This window comes from Tenrec ecaudatus, chromosome 17 (assembly GCF_050624435.1).
Source record: "Tenrec ecaudatus isolate mTenEca1 chromosome 17, mTenEca1.hap1, whole genome shotgun sequence".
Lineage (NCBI taxonomy): Eukaryota > Metazoa > Chordata > Mammalia > Afrosoricida > Tenrecidae > Tenrec > Tenrec ecaudatus.
Genome location: NC_134546.1, coordinates 54,718,026 through 54,736,816, shown reverse-complemented (window position 1 = coordinate 54,736,816; position 18,791 = coordinate 54,718,026). Strand labels below are relative to the sequence as shown.

The 18,791-nt window shown below is 46.8% G+C and overlaps 1 protein-coding gene across 3 annotated transcripts in view; it reads right to left on the bottom strand.

The window, feature by feature from the left end:
- SIN3A (SIN3 transcription regulator family member A) overlaps nt 1-18,791 on the bottom strand; it is a 64,346-nt gene that overhangs the window by 2,489 nt on the left and 43,066 nt on the right. For all 3 annotated transcript variants that reach the window (XM_075535999.1, XM_075536000.1, XM_075536001.1), the window contains exons 11-20: nt 18,429-18,639; nt 17,936-18,052; nt 15,370-15,608; nt 13,885-14,068; nt 12,206-12,779; nt 10,299-10,468; nt 4,728-4,901; nt 2,578-2,670; nt 1,825-1,919; nt 1,177-1,375 (exon numbers count right to left, since the gene is read on the bottom strand). In XM_075535999.1, coding sequence (XP_075392114.1) covers nt 1,177-1,375; nt 1,825-1,919; nt 2,578-2,670; nt 4,728-4,901; nt 10,299-10,468; nt 12,206-12,779; nt 13,885-14,068; nt 15,370-15,608; nt 17,936-18,052; nt 18,429-18,639 — 2,056 coding nt within the window. The remainder of the gene's footprint in view (nt 1-1,176; nt 1,376-1,824; nt 1,920-2,577; nt 2,671-4,727; nt 4,902-10,298; nt 10,469-12,205; nt 12,780-13,884; nt 14,069-15,369; nt 15,609-17,935; nt 18,053-18,428; nt 18,640-18,791) is intronic.

Genomic DNA, 18,791 nt, shown 5'->3' with positions numbered 1-18,791 from the left:
CCGCACCCCACCATAGAGCAGATGCAGTCAACACCCTCAGAAGTACACTGCAAAGCCCACCCACCATCTCACTGAACATTGTGCAGTCCTCTCACACTTACCTGGTTCAGAAACCAGTGTCTGTTCCCGCAGCCTGGTAACCTCGTATCAGCAAATGCACACCCCCACACTACCCACTCACTAAAGCAAAACTGTAACAGACCTGGGCGTCATCTTCAGTGTCATTCTCCTAACCCTCACCCCAAACGCTGACAACTCAACTCTGCGTTAACCTAGCTGTATGTAACTGGCCACGGTTCCACGGCCACTGTGACAGTCCAGGGCACTCATCAAGAGCAGCGTTGTGAATGCACTCTGCTCTGCAACACGGCACCACCTCAAGCCCAAGCCCACTCTTCCAAGCCATCGTTGTCCACTGTGTACCTAACTCAAAGCCTAAACAAGCGCAGCCGGCATGGAGCCTCTGTCGCCTCTCCATCCTAACTGGTTTCCCCATTAACTGACTCCTGTTAATGACTCACCCATCAGCATTGCTCATTGATGACCCCCAAAAACCTATCCTGTGCACTCAAACAGCTGACAAAATGAATGTTGAGGTGGGATGTTAAGATGGTCAAGGCTGTGTGTGTCAACTTGGCTGGGCCATGATTCTCAGTGGTTAGGCAGCTATACTTCATAATGATAAAAACAATCCTAACTGCATAATTTCTGAACAACACTGTTCAGACACTTCCAGTCGCCCCACTTGATGTTTCTTTTGCCTGGAAAGCACCTCCGCCAGCTCTTCACAGCCTGACTTCTTGCCGTCTGTCATTCAGGCCTTCTCTCCTAAGCAATGTGGGCTCACATGCCAGTCACCCGAGGTCATTTCACCTGGGCAGTTTCCTTGCTTAGTGCTTCTTACATGACCCATTAGCTCTCTGTAGTATTTGTAGTCCCAGTGCCTGACACATGCCTGACACGCAACTGCCCCAGGAAGGGTTCACGAGTAAGATAAAATGCGAAGACAGGCCCAGTTCATGCACAGAAAACCACCAGTTACGACTAGAGATGTAAATTCTGGGAGTAGCTGTACCAGAAGGTGCCACCAGGTAAATTTACCTGCACTTTTTATGAAAGGAGAGAAACTCGGAGCGTTCTGGAGACACACAGAGAATCTCCGTTGGTGGGCCTCACCTGGTGTGCCCGGAGCAGGGCGGTCCTCCGATACATGTAGTCCTCAGACTTGATGACATACACCATCTTGTAGGAGTTGAGCTTGAACCTGCACTCCAGCTTATCCAGGCTGTCCACATTCTCCATGCTCTTCTTGCCGCTCCCTTCCTTCTCCTGCTGCTCTCGGCCACGCTGACACTTGCGAATGCGCCGCAGATTCCTGAAGAGCAGATGACAACTGGTCCAGCTGCAGACCCCATGACTCCCTTCCCATGACCACGCGCCTTCATAGTACATGCCACAATTTTAGTCAGACACACAGTCTCACGGTTTCCTCAATTAGAAACACATAAAAAGCAGACTTTCAGTCGGTCTTAATTCCTCAAATCCCATTTGCTGTGGAGAAGTCACCGTTAGCCCTTTGTCTATTTACGCATGCACTCAACAGCCGCAATTCTGTTTTGAGACGCCCACCTCCCCCTGAAAAATGGGATCGTCCTGTCCTGGTGCTTTGACACACATTCCCGGTAAAGCCACAAAACCTGGAATGAGCTAGCCCCCCAGACAAGCAGATGACTCAATAGAGAGAGCTGATAAGCCAAGTGTCATGTAACTGCCCACTCCTCAGCTGCACGCGATGCGATGGTCACGGTCGCTTGGCTCACTCACCTTGGGAGAAACACTGGTTTCTGTGCCAAATGCTCCCGGAGCTCAGGAGAGGTCGTATCAGAGTTCATGTAACGCTCCACATAGTCTGACCAGCGCTGGGGTTACAGACACAACATGGGGATAGGTGAGGTGGGAGAAAACAAACAGACAGACTCTGGCTTCTTCAGGGGGCCCAAACAAATCTTATGACTAAAATTCCATAATCTATTATTTCAAGAACACAAAATCCCTGTCTGTCATGGGTTAGTTCTTGCTTGGTATTAGCAGAGATGAACAATTTCATCACTAGATAGCAAGTCCTAAGGCTTCTCTTCTCAGAACCCCAAGGAGAAACTAATAAGCTTTCTTTCCCCACAGTGAGCTTCTATTTAAAAACAAAGTAGTACAGTGGCAAATATTTGACAATTACAATGTCTCTTTCACTTTAAAATCTGAATTTCTGGCCTAGCTTGAAGGCAGGGGTGGGGAGGGAGTCAGAGAGGAGGTAATCATCAGTCACTATATTCCCCCTAAGCAAGCCTTCCTCTCTATCCCCAACATCACATCTCCGGCCTGAACCTCATTTACATGACCCAACAGATCCAACTTTGAAAGCCACTTTACTCTGTCTACTCTGTGAGGTCAGTGATGCCTGGCTTCACCTAGGCCGATAAAAAAGGTGCCTTCGCCTTCCAGAAGATGGGGGCTGGGCCGGCTCTCAGGAAAAGACAGCTCCGCTCGGCCCCCGCGCTTTCTGAAACCTGCCTGCCCTACCTCTGCGTCCACAGGGTCATCCGAGTTCTCCTCTTCTGTGTCCAGAAGCTCAATAGCCAACTGAACCTTGTCTTGGCTCTGGATGAACATGAGCTGCAAATAAAAACCACTGTGTGTAAATAGAACAATATCTCCAAAGCTACAATCTAGTTTCTGGAGGGTTCTGCAGGGAGGCAAGACTGGAACGCATGTTTTTCTTTATTACAACTGAATTGATGAGGGGACACATTCCAGACCGTGAGAGGCCAGGGACAAAAAGCCCAAGTTCAACCCATCTCACAAGCAGCAAAACAAAACGTGAAGGCTCCCCGTCTCCCAGATGGGTAAAAATAAGCAACACCAGGAAGTCGTTTGTTCATCAGAAAGGGAACCAGGGCAGAGACGAGGGGCTTCATGAAAAGACAGACTTTCCCAGGGACTTGCAGAAGTCCCTCTCTATCCCCAGACCATGAAATGTCAATGCTCGCTCACTCTTCTCAAATGTCCTGCAAAGAGGCAATGAAGTCTATAGTCCATCAAAAGAGGTAAGCCATGACGATGTGGAAAACAGCAGCCATGCACAACCACTGTGGGTGCACCATGGCACAGACTACACATAGTAAACATGGCCGGGACAAGGACCTAAACATACACACACTGTTTGAGATTTACTGCAGTGCTGTCAATTGCACTTGAAACCAGAAATTCTAGGATGGCTAATGCTTGTGTGATCGATGAAATACGTGTTTAAAAGCAACACATGGGCAGAGGCAAAAGCAAGCCATATTTTACATAAAAGAACTCAGAATGATGATGACAATACATGACGCTCCCATTTCAGAACTGTGAGATTAGCAATGCTTTGCCCTACGGGCTTGTTGCTGATGAGGCAGCTGACAGGAGGGCAAGACGAGACTTTCTAAAGGAATGCTTATGCCAAACGAAGATGCCTGCATTTTATTTGCTATGCCAAGCATTGTAAAGACAAAAATCACTCAGGAGGCTCCGCTTTTCTCGTCCCTAAGCCTTTGTTGCTACCACTCTGTTCTGCTGAGCAGGTAGCAGTAGTCCTCCCTTGAGAACCCTTTAGCTAGCTTTACTCTTCAGTTACACTGTAACTCACTGTGGTGCCACTGCAAGTTCACTCAACGTAAAATGAAACACACAGTGAACTCCCATCAAGCACGTGAACATTTAAAACTGTGTCAAGGTTAGGAACCATCTTCTGGGTTGGAAATCCCTTGGTGACTGATGCTTGAAGGTCAGGTTTGAGGCTGATGTAGAAAACTCATTTCCAGTTTTCTGGTTCTAAATTAGGGAAAGGCACAGGTGATGGGCTCATCACTGAAGAACTTGCTGAGAACGCAGACCATTACGGCACATGGAACATGCCCAGAGAGGGAGTACTCAGCTTAGGGTTCTGCCCTGCCAACGACAATTCTTGCTCCGAGGCACCTGCCCATGTTCTTAAGATGTAAATACACACAGGCTCTGTTCATTGTGCCCATTTGTTACACCGCCGCAATCATGGGACACACACTTCTGTAGAGTTCCATTTCAGCCTTGTTACGAGGAATAATTTCTAGTGACTACAAATATGCCACCCGGTATTTACAAATATAGGCTGCCATCTATCCAGTTCCACGTTGGGTTGGACAGCTAGGTTGTTGCTATTTGCTTTTCTAATCTACTGGAAAGACCCCGAAGATTCAATAATATACACAGCATTAAACCAAAAGCCAAACCCACTACCGTCACACTACTTCAGAGGCACTGCTCCTTGCGTGCCCACAGATGGTCACCGCTTGCCCCGGGAGAGGCTGGTGGCTCCACATCAGCCACCCAGCTCGTAAGCCCCACTGCTCCTCCAGCATGCCTTTTAAAATGTTAAATAGCCATTAAAAAGTATTATAATATGAAATAATGTCTAGAGAAAAAAAGCAGCACACCAAAAAAAACATAAAATGAAGTTTTGTTAAAGGCAGGGACGGGAGAAAAAGTGGGTGGTCCATGGGGATCGTGACTTCCACCATGCTGAATTTTTGGCATTTCTTCAATGGGCTCATTAGGAACGAGTTCCAGAGGGGTCTTGCTGATCAAAGCAGCTGGTTTTTGACTCATGAGTGACCGGCCCACGTCTAACTACTTACACTGGTACCTGCGGTTCTCACCTTAAAGCAATTCTCATCAGACATGAGCTGCTCGGCCTTCCTCTGATATGTGGATTCTAGAAGGTTCCTTGAAGTCTGGGTGCTCAGCTGGCCTCCAGTGGCTCCGTTATTGTTCTCTGACAGGTAAAGGTCTGTCACCTGCACACAGATCTCATCACTCACAATGTGCTGCAGCTGAAGTAAGAGAAGGGACAGTCGTCAGTGAAGAACAACATATCGCAAGGAGCTGGCTCCAAAACGTCCATGGAAGCAGCCCACTAACTTTTATTTCCTTTTCCCATCAACTTTTTGGAGTCCTCTTCCTATTACTCAGTCACCCTTCCTTTGACTGTTCCAGTAACCCAGAATGGGGGCTGGAAATTCTACAGAATTACAAACCCAAAACAGCTATTTTACTTTCTTGGACAAAACCTATGTATGCCAAGATCTTCAACCCATATCACTAGTCCTTGAGTAAAACATCCACATCTAAAGACAAAAATGCAGCAGTAACTAAAGTTAATGTACTTATTTGAAGGAAAATCAGAAATGTTCACAAAGTCCCAATTATGTGCTGGGATGTAAGAATGCTGCTTTCACAGATTCTCATTGGATCCTCATGGCTACCTGGGTAGGAGGAACCCCCTCCCCAGTGGGGGGGGGGATCTTTAGAAAGCCCATCTTGTATGTGTTTGATGGCCTGAGGAAGAGAAGCTGGGCCTTAAAAGCCTCAGCTCTATTTTCACCTCAGGTACAAGGCTTGAAACTCATCAGATGTTCATGCCCATGGCCTTCTGCTGAAGGAGGGCAGTTGGTGGCAATCTTCAGGCTTCCCGACTCTTAGACCCAGTCCTCTTTCCATGCATCCATTTTACTTTAAGATTCTCATAACCACTAAGGCATCCAATTTTAGGCGGACACATTTCTTTTTGAAATGTAGTAACCATGACGACGACTTATTTTTAACATTAAAAAAATCTTACGACAAAGATCTTTATTTGTATATAACTGGACAGAGTGCAAGGTCAGAAGGGTAGGAAAAATGACCAGTACCCAGATGATTATGAAGTAATGATGAAAACCATGCTCACGAGGACTTGGTAACACGAGGAAAAGCTGGAGAGACCAGTGTCAGGAGTGAGAACACAGGGAAAGGTGTGTCCCATGTATGGTCTCTACCATGCAGAATGTCTTGATTCTTTCTGCTGAAATAGACTTGAACACCCCCCCCCCACCTGTGCCCTTGTCACTACTGGGTAACTAGGCCCTCCAGGAGCCTCTGGGAAGAGCAGCAGGAGGGGCACTACACACCCTGGGCTGAGGCGGCCACTCTCAAGCCTCAACACTAAGCTAATCAGATGACACACCAAACAAACACCTGGATGGAGGGGCCAGGGAAAGCCAGGGCTCCCACTGCCAGCCAAACCTGCAGGGAGCTGAAGAAGCCTCCAGGGCAGATGTGCAGAATGGTGAGTTAGAGGAAGAACCTTCTAGACCAGGCACAGGCAGTTTTTCAGTCTACGAGACTGTCTACTTTATTCCCCTCGTTTTATCAGGGGTTCATGCAACTCTTATCACAATCCATACAAACATCAATTGTGTAAAGCACATTTGTACATTCATTACCCTCATCATTCTCAAAACATTTGCTCTCCACTTAAGCCCTTGGTATCAGCTCATTCCCCCCCCCACCTTCTCCCCCCACTTTATTCTTAAGACAAACGAAATCCTTCTTCTTCAGGTAGCCTGAGAAAGGTCAGGGTCAGTATGGCTTGACCCTGAAATGTTTGTTTTTCCTCTAGGCTGCAATGAATGCTGAAAGGCCATCAAATGAAATGAGAATAATAGAAGCTATGCCTCCACAAAGGGCATTGATAGAGGTCTAAATACAGGCATGTACACATGTAAATATATTTATATGAGGATGGGGAAATAGATTTATGTATATTCATCTATAGGCTTAGTATTAAGGTAGCAGATGGACATTGGGCCTTCACTCAAGTACTCCCTCAATGCAAGAATACTTTGTTCTATTAAACTGGCATTCCATGACACTCGCTGAAGACAAAGCGGGTACATAAGCAAATGTGGTGAAGAAAGCTGATGGTGCCTGGCTACCAAAAGATAAAGCGTCTGGGGTCTTAAAGGCTTGAAGATAAACAAGCGGCCATCTAGCTCAGAAGCAACAAAGCCCACGTGGAAGAAGCACACCTGCCTGCGCCATCACGAGGCATTGACAGGATCATGTTTCAGGTATCAAAGAACAAAAAATCTTATCATTGTGAATGAGGGGGACTCAAAGCCCATTTGTAGGCAACTGGACATCCCCTTATTTAAGGGTCTCAGGGAGGAGACGAGCCAGTCAGGGTGCAGTGTAGCAATGATGAAACATACTACTTTCCTCTAGTTCCTAAATGCTTCTGCCTCCCCCCACCCCCAACACCTCCCATCAAGATCTGTCTACCTTACAAACCTGGTTAGACCAGAGGATGTATACTGGTACAAGTAAGATAGAAACTGGAAATAGGCAATCCAGGACAGATGATCCCTTCGGGACCAGTGGTGAGAGTGGCAATAACGGGAGGATAGAGGTAGAGTGGGGTAAATGATTACAGGGATCTACATATAACCTTCTCGCTGGGTGATGTACAACAGAAAAGTGGTTGAAGGGAGACGTTGGACAGTGTAAGTTAAGATATGACAAAATAACAAATTATCAAAGGTTCACAAGGGAGGGAGAAAAATGAGCTTACGTGGATAGCAAATGTTTGAGAATGATGAGGGTAATGAATGTACAAATGTGCTTTATATAATTTATATATGTATGGACTGTGATGAGTTGTATGAGCCGCCAATAAAATGATTTAAAAAAAAAAGAAGTTATGCCTCCAATGGAAGTCTGAGCATGAGCATGAGGTTTCAAAATACATTGCATTTGGTTTGGGGGAATATTTACCAATATTCATTAGAAGAAGAAAAAAGATGGGATGGAACATTTTTTAAAAATCATTTTATTAGGGGCTCATATAACTCTTATCACAATCCATACATACATCAACTGTGTAAAGCACATTTGTTTTTTCATTGCCCTCATCAGTCTCCAAACATTTGCTCTCCACTTAAGCCCCTGGCATCAGGTCCTCATTTCTTCCCCTCCCTCATGAACCCTTGATAATTTATAAATTATTTTGTCAAATCTTTCCCTGTCCAATGTCTCCCTTTCCAACCCACCCTCTCTCTACATTCCCAGTATCGCCACTCATACCCCTGGTCCTGAAGGGATTGTCTGCCCTGGATTCCGTATGTTTCTTGTTCCTATCTGTACCAGTGTACATCCTCTGGTCTAGCCAGACTTGCAAGGTAGAATTGGGATCATGATAGTGGAGGGGGCGGGAGGGGGAGGGGAAGGAAGCATTTAGGAACTAGAGGAAATTTGTATTTTTCATCGTTGCTACGTCACACCCAGTTCTGGCTCGTCTCCTCCCCGAGAACCCTCTGCAAGAGGATCTTCAGTGGCCTACAAATGGGCTTTGGGTCTCTACTCCGCACCTCCCCACCTCATTCACTATGGTAAGATTTTTTGTTCTGATGATGCCTCATACCTGATCCCTTTAACACCCCCGTGATCGCACAGGCTGATGAACTTCTTCCATGTGGGCCTTGATGCTTCTGAGCTAGATGGCTGCTTCTTTACCTTCAAGCCTTTAAGACCCCAAATGCTATATCTTTTGATAGCCGGGCACCATCAGTTTTCTTCGCCACATTTGCTTATGCACCCATTTGTCTTCAGCGATCGTATCATGGAGGTGAGCACACAATGATATGATTTTTTTGTTCTTTGATACCTGATCCCTTTGACACCTTGTGATCTCACAGGCTGGTGTGCTTCTTCCATGTGGGCTTTGTTGCTTCTAAGCTAGATGGTCACTTGTTTACCTTCAAGCCTTTAAGACCCCAGACGCTGTATCGTTTGATAGCCGGGCACCGTCAACTTTCTTCACATTTGCTTATTCACCCGCTTTGTCTTCAGCGGTTGTGTCGGGAAGATGAGCATCATAGAATGCCAATTTAATAGAAGAAAGTATTCCTGCATTGAGGGAGTACTTGAGTGGAGGCCCAATGTCCTCCTGCTACCTTAATACTAAACCTATAAATATAGGCACATAGATCTATTTCCCCATCCTCATAAATATATTTGCATACATACATGTTTTATGACTCAAATCCAGCCTTTATTTATTGCTTCAAATCCTACTATCAGGCTTACTAACCGTAAGCTAGGTTGATGAAGTTTTTAAAACGGTGTCACATGGAGGATGCTGGTGGTAGAAGCCTATTCCTCTTATAGCAGCAGGAGAACGCTAAGACCAGGTGACTTAGAGCTTTCATTTTAAATACGGTTAGGGATCTGCTAGCAGAAAACCCCCACAGCCATGGAGTCTATCCCAGCTCTCAGCGGCCCCTGGGGCAACGAGCCGCTCCCCTGGCTTCCAAGATTGACTGCTCATCGTTCTGGGGCAGAGCACCTCATCGTTCTCCCGGTGAATGGCCTGGTGAGTTAGAACTGTTGATGACCTCAGTTACCACCCCACTAGGGCTCTTTAGCAGGGATTAGACTCAAAAGTCATGACCATACCTGACTACATCCATCCAGTGGATTCTAGCAGACATATGCAGCAGACTCTTTAGAAAAGGTCTAAGAACTTGTTTGCATTTCAGGGGAAAAAAACTACCTGTGTGACAACTCCCCCCCGAAGATCCAATTATCTGCAGAGCTCTTCCCGCTCCGCAGTAGACACAGAGAGGGGTACTGGGCCAGGCACTCCTCCACACTGAAGGCAAAACCACAGGTACTCTGCAAAAGACTCGGCATGCCAGCCCAAGACGGCACGCTTTCCTTCCGGAGTGGCAGCGTGACCCTGAGAATGAGCCTTTGAGCTTTACATGCTCTTACTTTTGAGAACTAATATGCTGTCATCTCGGATCCCTTCAGGAGTTCAGAGCTACAGGCAAAGGAGTACCAATCTGTCTGCAACATGCTTTGATGCTAATGAATGACCTCACCTCTGTAAACAACAACATCTGCACAAACTCCCAGGGTACCAAAGGAACCTAACTCAGAGGACACTGCTGGGAGGTGAGAAGTAAAACCCTTCCTGTGAGATCTCCAATTACCAAATGAGAAAAGCACGTGGGATTGTCAACATCTGTGGCAGAACTGTTACACACGTGCCCCAGCAGCAACCGTGGGCCAGCTCATAGGCTTTTCCCCAACACAGTAAGAGCAGGCAGCTGGGGCCACAATCACGGCTCTTTATCTAAGCAGACAACAAAGGGGCAAAACACGGAGTCTGAGGTGGGTTCAGAACACTGTGAGAACGTACTACCACTAATAATATTAATACCAGCTCATTCTGGGGCTGAAATACTCTTCATTTTTTAACACAGGGAACCGGTTACCTCTTAAGCAGTCCCAATATTCACAACTCAACATTCACAGACATTTTGCATGAAAAAATGGCAATCTTGCCCTTTCTCTTTGTTGGCTCCAACTGTTTCCAGTTCCCCCAGCCCCGGCCTCTCTCCCCTCACCTGTCTGACAATGCTCTGGATCAGCTTGTCCATGGTAAAGGCAATGTAGGCGTGAATGGTGAACATTTCTCTCAACGAATCTTCATACTGTGAGGAGTCGATGTTGCCATCCAGCAGGCTCCGCACCATGTCCAGGAAAGCTGGGTAATAATCTTCTACCTCCACATCCACTGTGGAAGAGAGGGGCTAGGTGAAGCCTCACCCGACTTTAAAAAAGAGCGGGACGAGGGTAGGGTGAAACTCACAGCCAGCCTAGCGTCAGAGAACACACCCACTGGACATTCAAGCCATGTCCACTCCATCCGCCGCACACAGAGATGAACTCGGACAGATGGCTCTCTGACCGCCAGCTCTGCTCATCACAGGAGAGTGACACCGTGTCGGACGGACCGTGCTCATGGCCCCTCTCCTACAGCGTGGAAGGAGAGCACAGCCCTCTGGGAAGAAGGTTGCCCTTCAGAGTTGCTGGCTCCCCGTGCCTCCCGAGAGCTTGCCAGCTCAGTTATTTACTGCCGTGTCAAGTACAGATGAGAAGGGGCAGGTAGACACATTCTGACATGAGGAAACTTCTTGGAAAGAGAAAAAAACAGGTGGGCAAATTAAACCCTCTATCAGTAATAAAGTCATCTGCATTTGTCAAACTCCTGTTGAAAAATGGACCCCCCCCACCCAAATCAATATAAGAAAAATGGACCCCCAGCGTTGTACTTCACAAATGGCATGACATGATCTGTATCTGCCGCACATGCTCTTGACTCACCCCAACACGTTGTTAACAAGACACTTGGCACCTAGTGGTGACTGAACTGGTCTTTGGCTAACGTTTAAAACCCAAGACCCTTTATATAAAGTTCACAAGCAGGAAAAAGCAGGCAAACCCAATCTCTCTGTCTTGGAAATCCTAAGAGTGGTTGGTTACCCTTAGAGCCTTAGGAGCCCAGAGGGGCCATGGGAAGGGTGGGGCAACGGGGGGCCATGATGCTTCCTTTTTGAGCCCCAGTGCTGGTTATATAGGTGTGTTCACTAAGCTGTACAGATTCTAATTTGTATTCTTTTGTGTATACGTATCACATACTTTAGCAAAAAGGGTACTACAAAAAATACAGACAACTCTTCTTCATGGACCAACAAGTCAACCTATCTGCGTGTATGAAGTGTTGGTCCAAGAGAAAGGAGGAGTTCCGAGTCAAAGCCCCGTCCCCTGCAGCTGCAGTTATGGACTCATTAAAAACGGTCCAACGGGGCAGTTACCGTGCAAAATACACGGCTCCTTGACCGGGCCCACAGCACAGGCACAGGCCTCGGAAAGCCGGCAAACGACCTTGAGCCAGAATAGAGCACTGGGAGTCTGACCTGAACCGGAGGTGGATTTAAGACCAAACGATGGCCCATACTTGGAAACATACTCGCATGGCATTCTGGTCCCTTGTCGCCCGCCCCTGCAAACCGAACAGCTCCATCTTACAGTAGTCTCCACTGCGCGCTCCACGCAGAACTACGCTGTGTTGTAAACCAGGTTAAGCCAGTGGTCAAGTGAGGGTTAGGCTGTTACAATTATTTCCAACTTCTACCCAAGTAGATGAAATGTTCACACTGAGGCCCAGAAATAACACAAGTGAAAACTTGTCAAATTAATTTCCAGGGTTGTATAGGCAGCCAGCTAAGGCCCCCACTTTACACTGTCATTTGAATGCAGAGAAGTGCCACTGGGGAAACTGACAGCAACTGGTGTCTGCCTCCCCGGTGTTCACAGTGCTAAGCCCCATGACCGTGACTCACACACTATGCAAGGTGCTCTGCGTAGTTTCTGTAGCTCTGCCAACTCCCCTGCGCCTCCAAGTCTTTGCTCTAGGAGAGAGCAGCCCCAAGTCTAACTAGGCCCGACAGCCCGCAACCTCGGCACTCACTAGGTTCTTTGAGACGCAACTGGATAGCAGGGCTGTCACTCTTGTCTCGCCTGACCCCCGGCATGTCATGCTCCCATACTCTCTCACGGTTTTCTTCTTCAATTTGCCGTTCAGCTTGGGAACAAATCCGCATCAACCTCAAGCAGAGAATCTGGTGCAGTCGCATAAAAATATACCAGTTGTTATTGACATAGAAGAGGTTGTAGACTTCATCCATCCCTTTTAATTTCTGAGCTGCGGTGTTACTAAAAAGTAGCTTGGACTTAGGGGGGCTGCCCCCAACACCATTGTGCTTCTTAGCCACTCCGGTGGCTTCATCCACATCCATCTCTTCTTCTTCCTCCTCCTCTACATCGGAGAGATCCCCCCTTTGAGCAAAGAGCAGATCTGGAATGAAATGGTGCATGATTTGCTTGATTTTGTATTTGTCCTCCTTTTGAATACCCGTCTGCCTCTTCACATGGTGGATAATCAAAGCTGCAGCATCCTCCAAGATTTGTTTGTCTTCATAGACAAGCGAGAGGTGGGGACCGACGGGGACACCAGCATTCTCTTCCGTAGCCTGCTCTTGCCTCTGGCGGGAGACAGATACAGAAACACAGACACACACAGACACAAAGTGTATTACACAACATGTTTAGGGCAAACCAGACAGGTCTGAATGGCTACCCCAGGAGTACACTCTCCATGACCAGCCAGAATAGCTACTTTTTTTCCTATCAAAAACCAAGACCAGACCTTAGTAAATGTGGTGCCTTTTCTGTTAACACCATGGAAATGTGGGAGACATGATTTTACGTCTACAGGGTGCCCACACACTCGCAGGTTCTGGACTCTGATGGTTTATAGCACACAGTATAGTCCCACAACTTACTTGGCTAACCACCCTCTTTTTTAAAGGAAAAGCCCCGCACACTGGTATGATAGCCCAGGGGTAACTGTAGCCATCTGCTTTTGCAGCCCCTTCATTCACCCCAGCAACCCCAGGGGTACTGCTCATGCCAGAGAAACACTGGCTTAGAGGACTATGGAGACCGCCTTGTAAAATCCTGGATTAGTGTTTCATAAAGGACATCACATGAGGTCTAAGACAACTTGGAATACTTCTAAGGCTGAGCGTGTGGGGTGACAGATATTACAAAATGGAAAAGACAGAGGTGATTATATAAAGCTGTGGCAGTTTTCAGGGAGAGGGAGAGAGAGGTGTGTGTGTGTGTGTGTGTGTAATCCTGGAGAGAGAGCGAGAGGTGTGTGTGTGTGTGTGTGTGTGTGTGTGTGTGTGTGTGTAATCCTGGACTTCTGGGCATTCTCAATCGTTTCTATCCGTCCTCGAAGACTGCAAGCGCATAAAAAATTAGAGTCAGTTTAAGAAACTGATGTTAAGTTTATAAGTTGTGGGAAGCTGGAATAATATACACAAATATAAAGCATTGCTCATGGGAATTAAACTTGAGGCAGGTGTGACTTAAACCTTGATGTTAAATTAGACTGGTGAAGCAGCTCAGGTACACAGGAGATGGCAGGATTGGGTACAGACTAGGCTAAGACTGTTAAGCAAGAGTCAACAGATCTTGAAGAATCTCATTTTCATATGACCAAGCAAATTCCCCTAAATCAAAGCTATGCTGAACATACAGATGGCAGTGTTCTTTCTCAGAGAGGTAGACGCCCCAGCTCACCTCATCATAAATACTCTCGATCTCATTTAGTAAGCTCTTAGACCTCAGGACCTTGGTGTCGTTCTGTTTAAAGTTGATGCCCTGGTGGTCCAGAGACTTCAAGTAGTATTTCTCATTCTGCTCTCTCCACACTTTGTTAAAGCCTCTCTGAGCTTCCCGCCACTCTTCCTCCTTCATCTTCAACCTAGCAGGGCGAGGAGGGCAACAGACAACATCGTAGGCATTCAAACCGTTCAGAAGTAAGGAATATGGCAGGTTGACTTTACAAATATTTTCAAAGTCAGAAGAGAGATAAGGCCAGTCAAAAATATCAGTCACTTGGGATAAAGGTTATCAAAGCAATCTTTGTTACGTGAAGAAAAACATTCTAAAATTGACTGTGGTATTGATTGGTCGGTCAGCCCTTGTTGATGTGATTCAACTTCTGAATTGTATGATGTATGAATAAAGTGTCAATAAAACTGTTAAAAACAAAATTACTCAATCAGGACCTATGTGGGGAAATAATCGGTCCCAAAGCCAGAAATCTTACCTAGAACAGCTATTTCTCCAACAGCATTCCACAGACCTCTCTGAGATGCCAAGGAGCAGGCCGCCTTGGGAAGAGGGTTCTCAAAGTTCGACGCGTGTCTTTGGCGCTAAGAGCCTCTGAACACATGCACACACAAGCCCAAGAGCAGAGAGCCCACCCAACAACGCTCCTTTGAACATAACTTGAAAAAGCCCACTCCAGAGGAGATGGTTAGAGTGGAATAGAACACAGCACAACGGGACCAGCACCAGCAATGAAGGGCAGCCGCATCTCTAAAGCCAAACGTCACTGGCAACAGGAGTAGCAGCCTGTGCCAGCTGTAGAGATGAAGATGGGGAGGAACAAAATGTAAGCAACAAATACATTTCTGCCAGATTACAGGAGATCCAGGTCTAAGCAAGGGTTCACAGTGCAGTCAAGAGCACCATGGACTTAGAGGAGCCTGGAGTTCAGTCTGGTCTCTCACCTCCTTGACGCTTGGCCTTAGGGGAGTACAAAACGCCCCTCTACTCAGAAAAGGTAAGACAATCCTGGTAAAAGCGGTAGCACTGAAGTCTCTTCCTTTTGATGTGTTTCAGTTGTACAAGAGCAAAGATAAATTAAAACAAACTAAAATGTGAACAAGAGTGCTACCGGGCAAGGAACACGGGTGCTCCTTTCTTTCTATTCTTTTGTATTCGAAACCAGCCCTTAAAATACCTCGAAGCCTATGAAGTTGGCTTGTTACACATTCAGAAATGTCTATCTTCTTGGGTCATGGCTTACACCAGGCCTGATACTGTGGACCTGTATCTAAGACCTGTTTCTCAAGTGCTGGCTGCCCTGAAGCCACATAGCCCATTATCTCAAACAGCCAGGGGAGGTCTACTGAGAGGCGAGCACGCCTTCCTTCACAGGGCACGGAATCTGTCGACAAGTGTACATAAGCACAATGGACGTCTCCACTAAGGTACCTTTTAAGGACGATCGGGACGGCGATGGAGGGGTTCTTCCTCAGGCCGTCGATGATGTCAGCGGCTTTATCGGCATATATCCTCTGGAGCGCTTTTCGGTGGAGGACTTCTGACGTGCCACCAAGGGTGTTGTCCAAGCGGAATTTGGCTTGTTCTTCAGCAGACAAGCGGGAAAGTTTCTTCTGTATTGCTTCCAGAACCCGGATTGTGGCCAGGTTGGTCTCTAAAACGACATCAAGCTAAGGAGGAAGACAAGTGTGCTTAGTGTCTGAAGCAGAAAAGTGGTCAGTCAGGAGTGCAAGTTCCCTGGTCTTGATTCCTCGCTCTGCCTTCCCGTTTCCCTGACAGTCAACCAAGGGTAACGGTGCCACAAGGTTGTGCTCCAGGGCTACTGATCCGACTCACATACAGTTGTTAGCGCAATGGCTGGCACAAAGCAAACGCCCACTAAATGACAGATGGGTGGAATGATTACTCCTACCATAGCATGCTTTTGGCTAGGGCTGCAGGACCAGACAGGATCTATTAGCGGGCAACCTACTGTTTCTTTGAATTTTCCTGATTGTTGAGGTCTGTTTTAAATCCTAATAAAGCAATCTCAAAAAGACTACTCAAGAGAATAAATCAGTCTCATGGGCTAGTGTTTTCACGGTAAATCAGGATATTAAAATAACTCAATAATCTTGTTCAGTAGTATTAAGTACAGTGATTAACGGTCAAAAGAAATTCAATAAGAAAAATAAGCCCCATCGTAACTGTGGGGTAACCATTTGAATACTCCCTGAGCACCTGGCACTAATTTTCTGATATTTTTAAGGACACAACTGGCACGCTTTGAATCTAAAAATCTTCCCTAGCCTTAACCCTGATGGACCAGATTCTAAGGATACAGAAATGACATAGAGATCTACAGCGGAGTGTGACAGAGGTTCTCTAGCTTTGGGGCTATGTTTTGAAAGATGCACCTGCTGTTTTTTCTCCCTCCAGAGTTATGGACAAAAGATGGATTGAACTTGCTGCCTTCCTTGTGACTGGAGGGCCACTAGTTCTGGTAAAAAAATGATGTTGAAGTCTCCAACCGAAGCACTTAAGTGTGAGTCCCTTCTGAGCTCTCCTTTCCCCCTAGTAACGGATGAAGTGCAAGATGGCAGCACTCTGCAGGTCTGGGTAACGGAGCACGTTTTATGCAAAGAATGTGTCTACGGTTCTACCAGAGGGTGCACCCTCTATGGCCTGGTTTCCTGTGAGTACTGTCACGTGTGTGCACATATGATTTACCTGTGCACAGTATATGCTAAAGATCAGAGTCCTTCCTCAAACAGCAACGCACATGGAGAATAAAAATAAACACGTGGGGATAAAAAACGCAACTGTGTTTACAGCCACTGAAATGTAGGGGCTTTCTGTACTGGAGAATTACCCAAGCTATTCCAATAAAGGAAAACCCCATTCAACGTAGCCCACACCACAACCACAATCATGGATCAACCCCTACACATCCACACTCTCTCTCACCCTTACAGTCACAAGTAGTAAATACAGTTGTTGCCTCCCATTTGCAGGTATGCCAGCTGAGAATGGAGCTGCCAAGCTCTGCTCTTGAAAGCTATTAAATACAGGTAAAAAAAGAACAGCTTTCTTTGGCCTGAGCAAGCTCCCCATGGGAGTTAACATTTGTCATGATTTCATTTTCTACCAGCGGGTGCAACTTCTCAAACACCATGGCAGAGACAGCAACCTAGCAGCCAGCAGTTAAGTAACGCGTGGCTCATTCATTAGGAACTGCCACCAACTGAAGGCAAACTGGCAGAGGAATTAGTAGGAAGGGGAGGCGATGTCCTCTGCGCGGGCAGCTCAGCCAGTCTTGGGGGAGCCATCGGTGAATGGGGGGATTCTGAGCGACTGGACACAGGTGCTGCATCACTCAAGCTCTTCCCTCCCCGACAAATTTAACAGAAAGTCCTTCACCTAACATCCTTCCAAAGGGGCCAAGTCCACCCCAGAAACCTGAGTGTGACTCCAGTTTTCACAGAAGAGCTGGTTTGCTAACGGAAATATGTGCAAAGATAACATCCCACAGACCTAAAATAAAATAACTTAAACTTCAAGAAAAACCCCACACAAAAAAGAAAACCCCCACAGATATAACTCAATATGCCACATAAAGCTTGAACGCAAGAATATTTTAAAAACCATTAAAATTCAAAGGCTTATTATTCAGACACCAACCGACAATTTTGGTTGAAGGGCTCAAGTGGGCCAGGGAAATCACAGATTTACTAATACAGGTGACAGGCTTGTAGGGCGCCATGGTTCCCTTCCCAGGACAAGCTGACACCACCGGACACTATTGGAGCTCTCCAGCTTACCAAACCAGCCCTCAGGGAGACAACCAGGCTACCCCTTCACTGCAAAAATGCCAAACTCATGCCACCTAGCAGGGACCCTGTAGGAGAGGGAAGTGCCTCTGTGGGTGCACGAGACTGCAACTCTGTTCAGGAGTAGAAATGCCCGTCTTTCACGCTGCACCTCCTAGTGCCCTGAGCGTCTGAAGAGCAGCCGGTACCTCAAAGCGCTCATCTTCACATCGATAGATGTGCTCTTCATACTGTGTCTTCTTGGAGCTCACAAAGGTCGAGTCCTCAGACCAGGAAGGGAAGGAAACCCAGGTGTCATTTAAAACCTGTAGGGGGAGGAGGAGGAGAGTCTGAAAAGCATTCTCAATACATCGACTAAACTCTCTAGGAAAGAGAAATGCTACAAACATTACTCTGTAGCTAACACGAGGGGCTTTAAAAATGTTTGTGGAAAAATCATTAGCTTTTAACTCAATCGGCAATGAACACTTTTGAGTTCTCCTTTTATTAATTCTGTAGGTTTCACCTTTAGCAAGTACACACACACACACACACACACACACACACATGCTTATAAATAAAAGTGAGGCTTTCTTTTAAAAATCTTGATGTCGCTGAGCATGTAAATTCTACATCGACTGCTTGCACCCTTCTGGAGTAAGCCTGGGACTGAGGGCTGAGCCTTGCTTGGGGAAGCCTTACCTCTTTACAGAGAGGAGTCCGTCCTGTACACTTGGGTTGCTGGTAGCTCTTGGGCAAGGCTCGATAGCTGGAGCCCAGCCGTTTACAGGACGCATAATCTATCTCCATGGCGATGCCCTCGGTGGCTCGCTCCTTCGGGAAGGTTTCCAGATGTACAGACTCTTTATAGCCCAGAAAGTTTTTAAACCAATTAAACAACTCCGGAAATTTCCTGAAGAATCAAGCCGAAAATTCGTCAGCATGAGGCAGCTATCCTGAGAGATGACCCCCCCCTCCCCACAACGCCTGGTGATGGGTGAGAACTCTGTTACTAGGGGCACATTTCAGTCAGTTATCATCCCCCAAACCAGCTCGAAGCAGTGA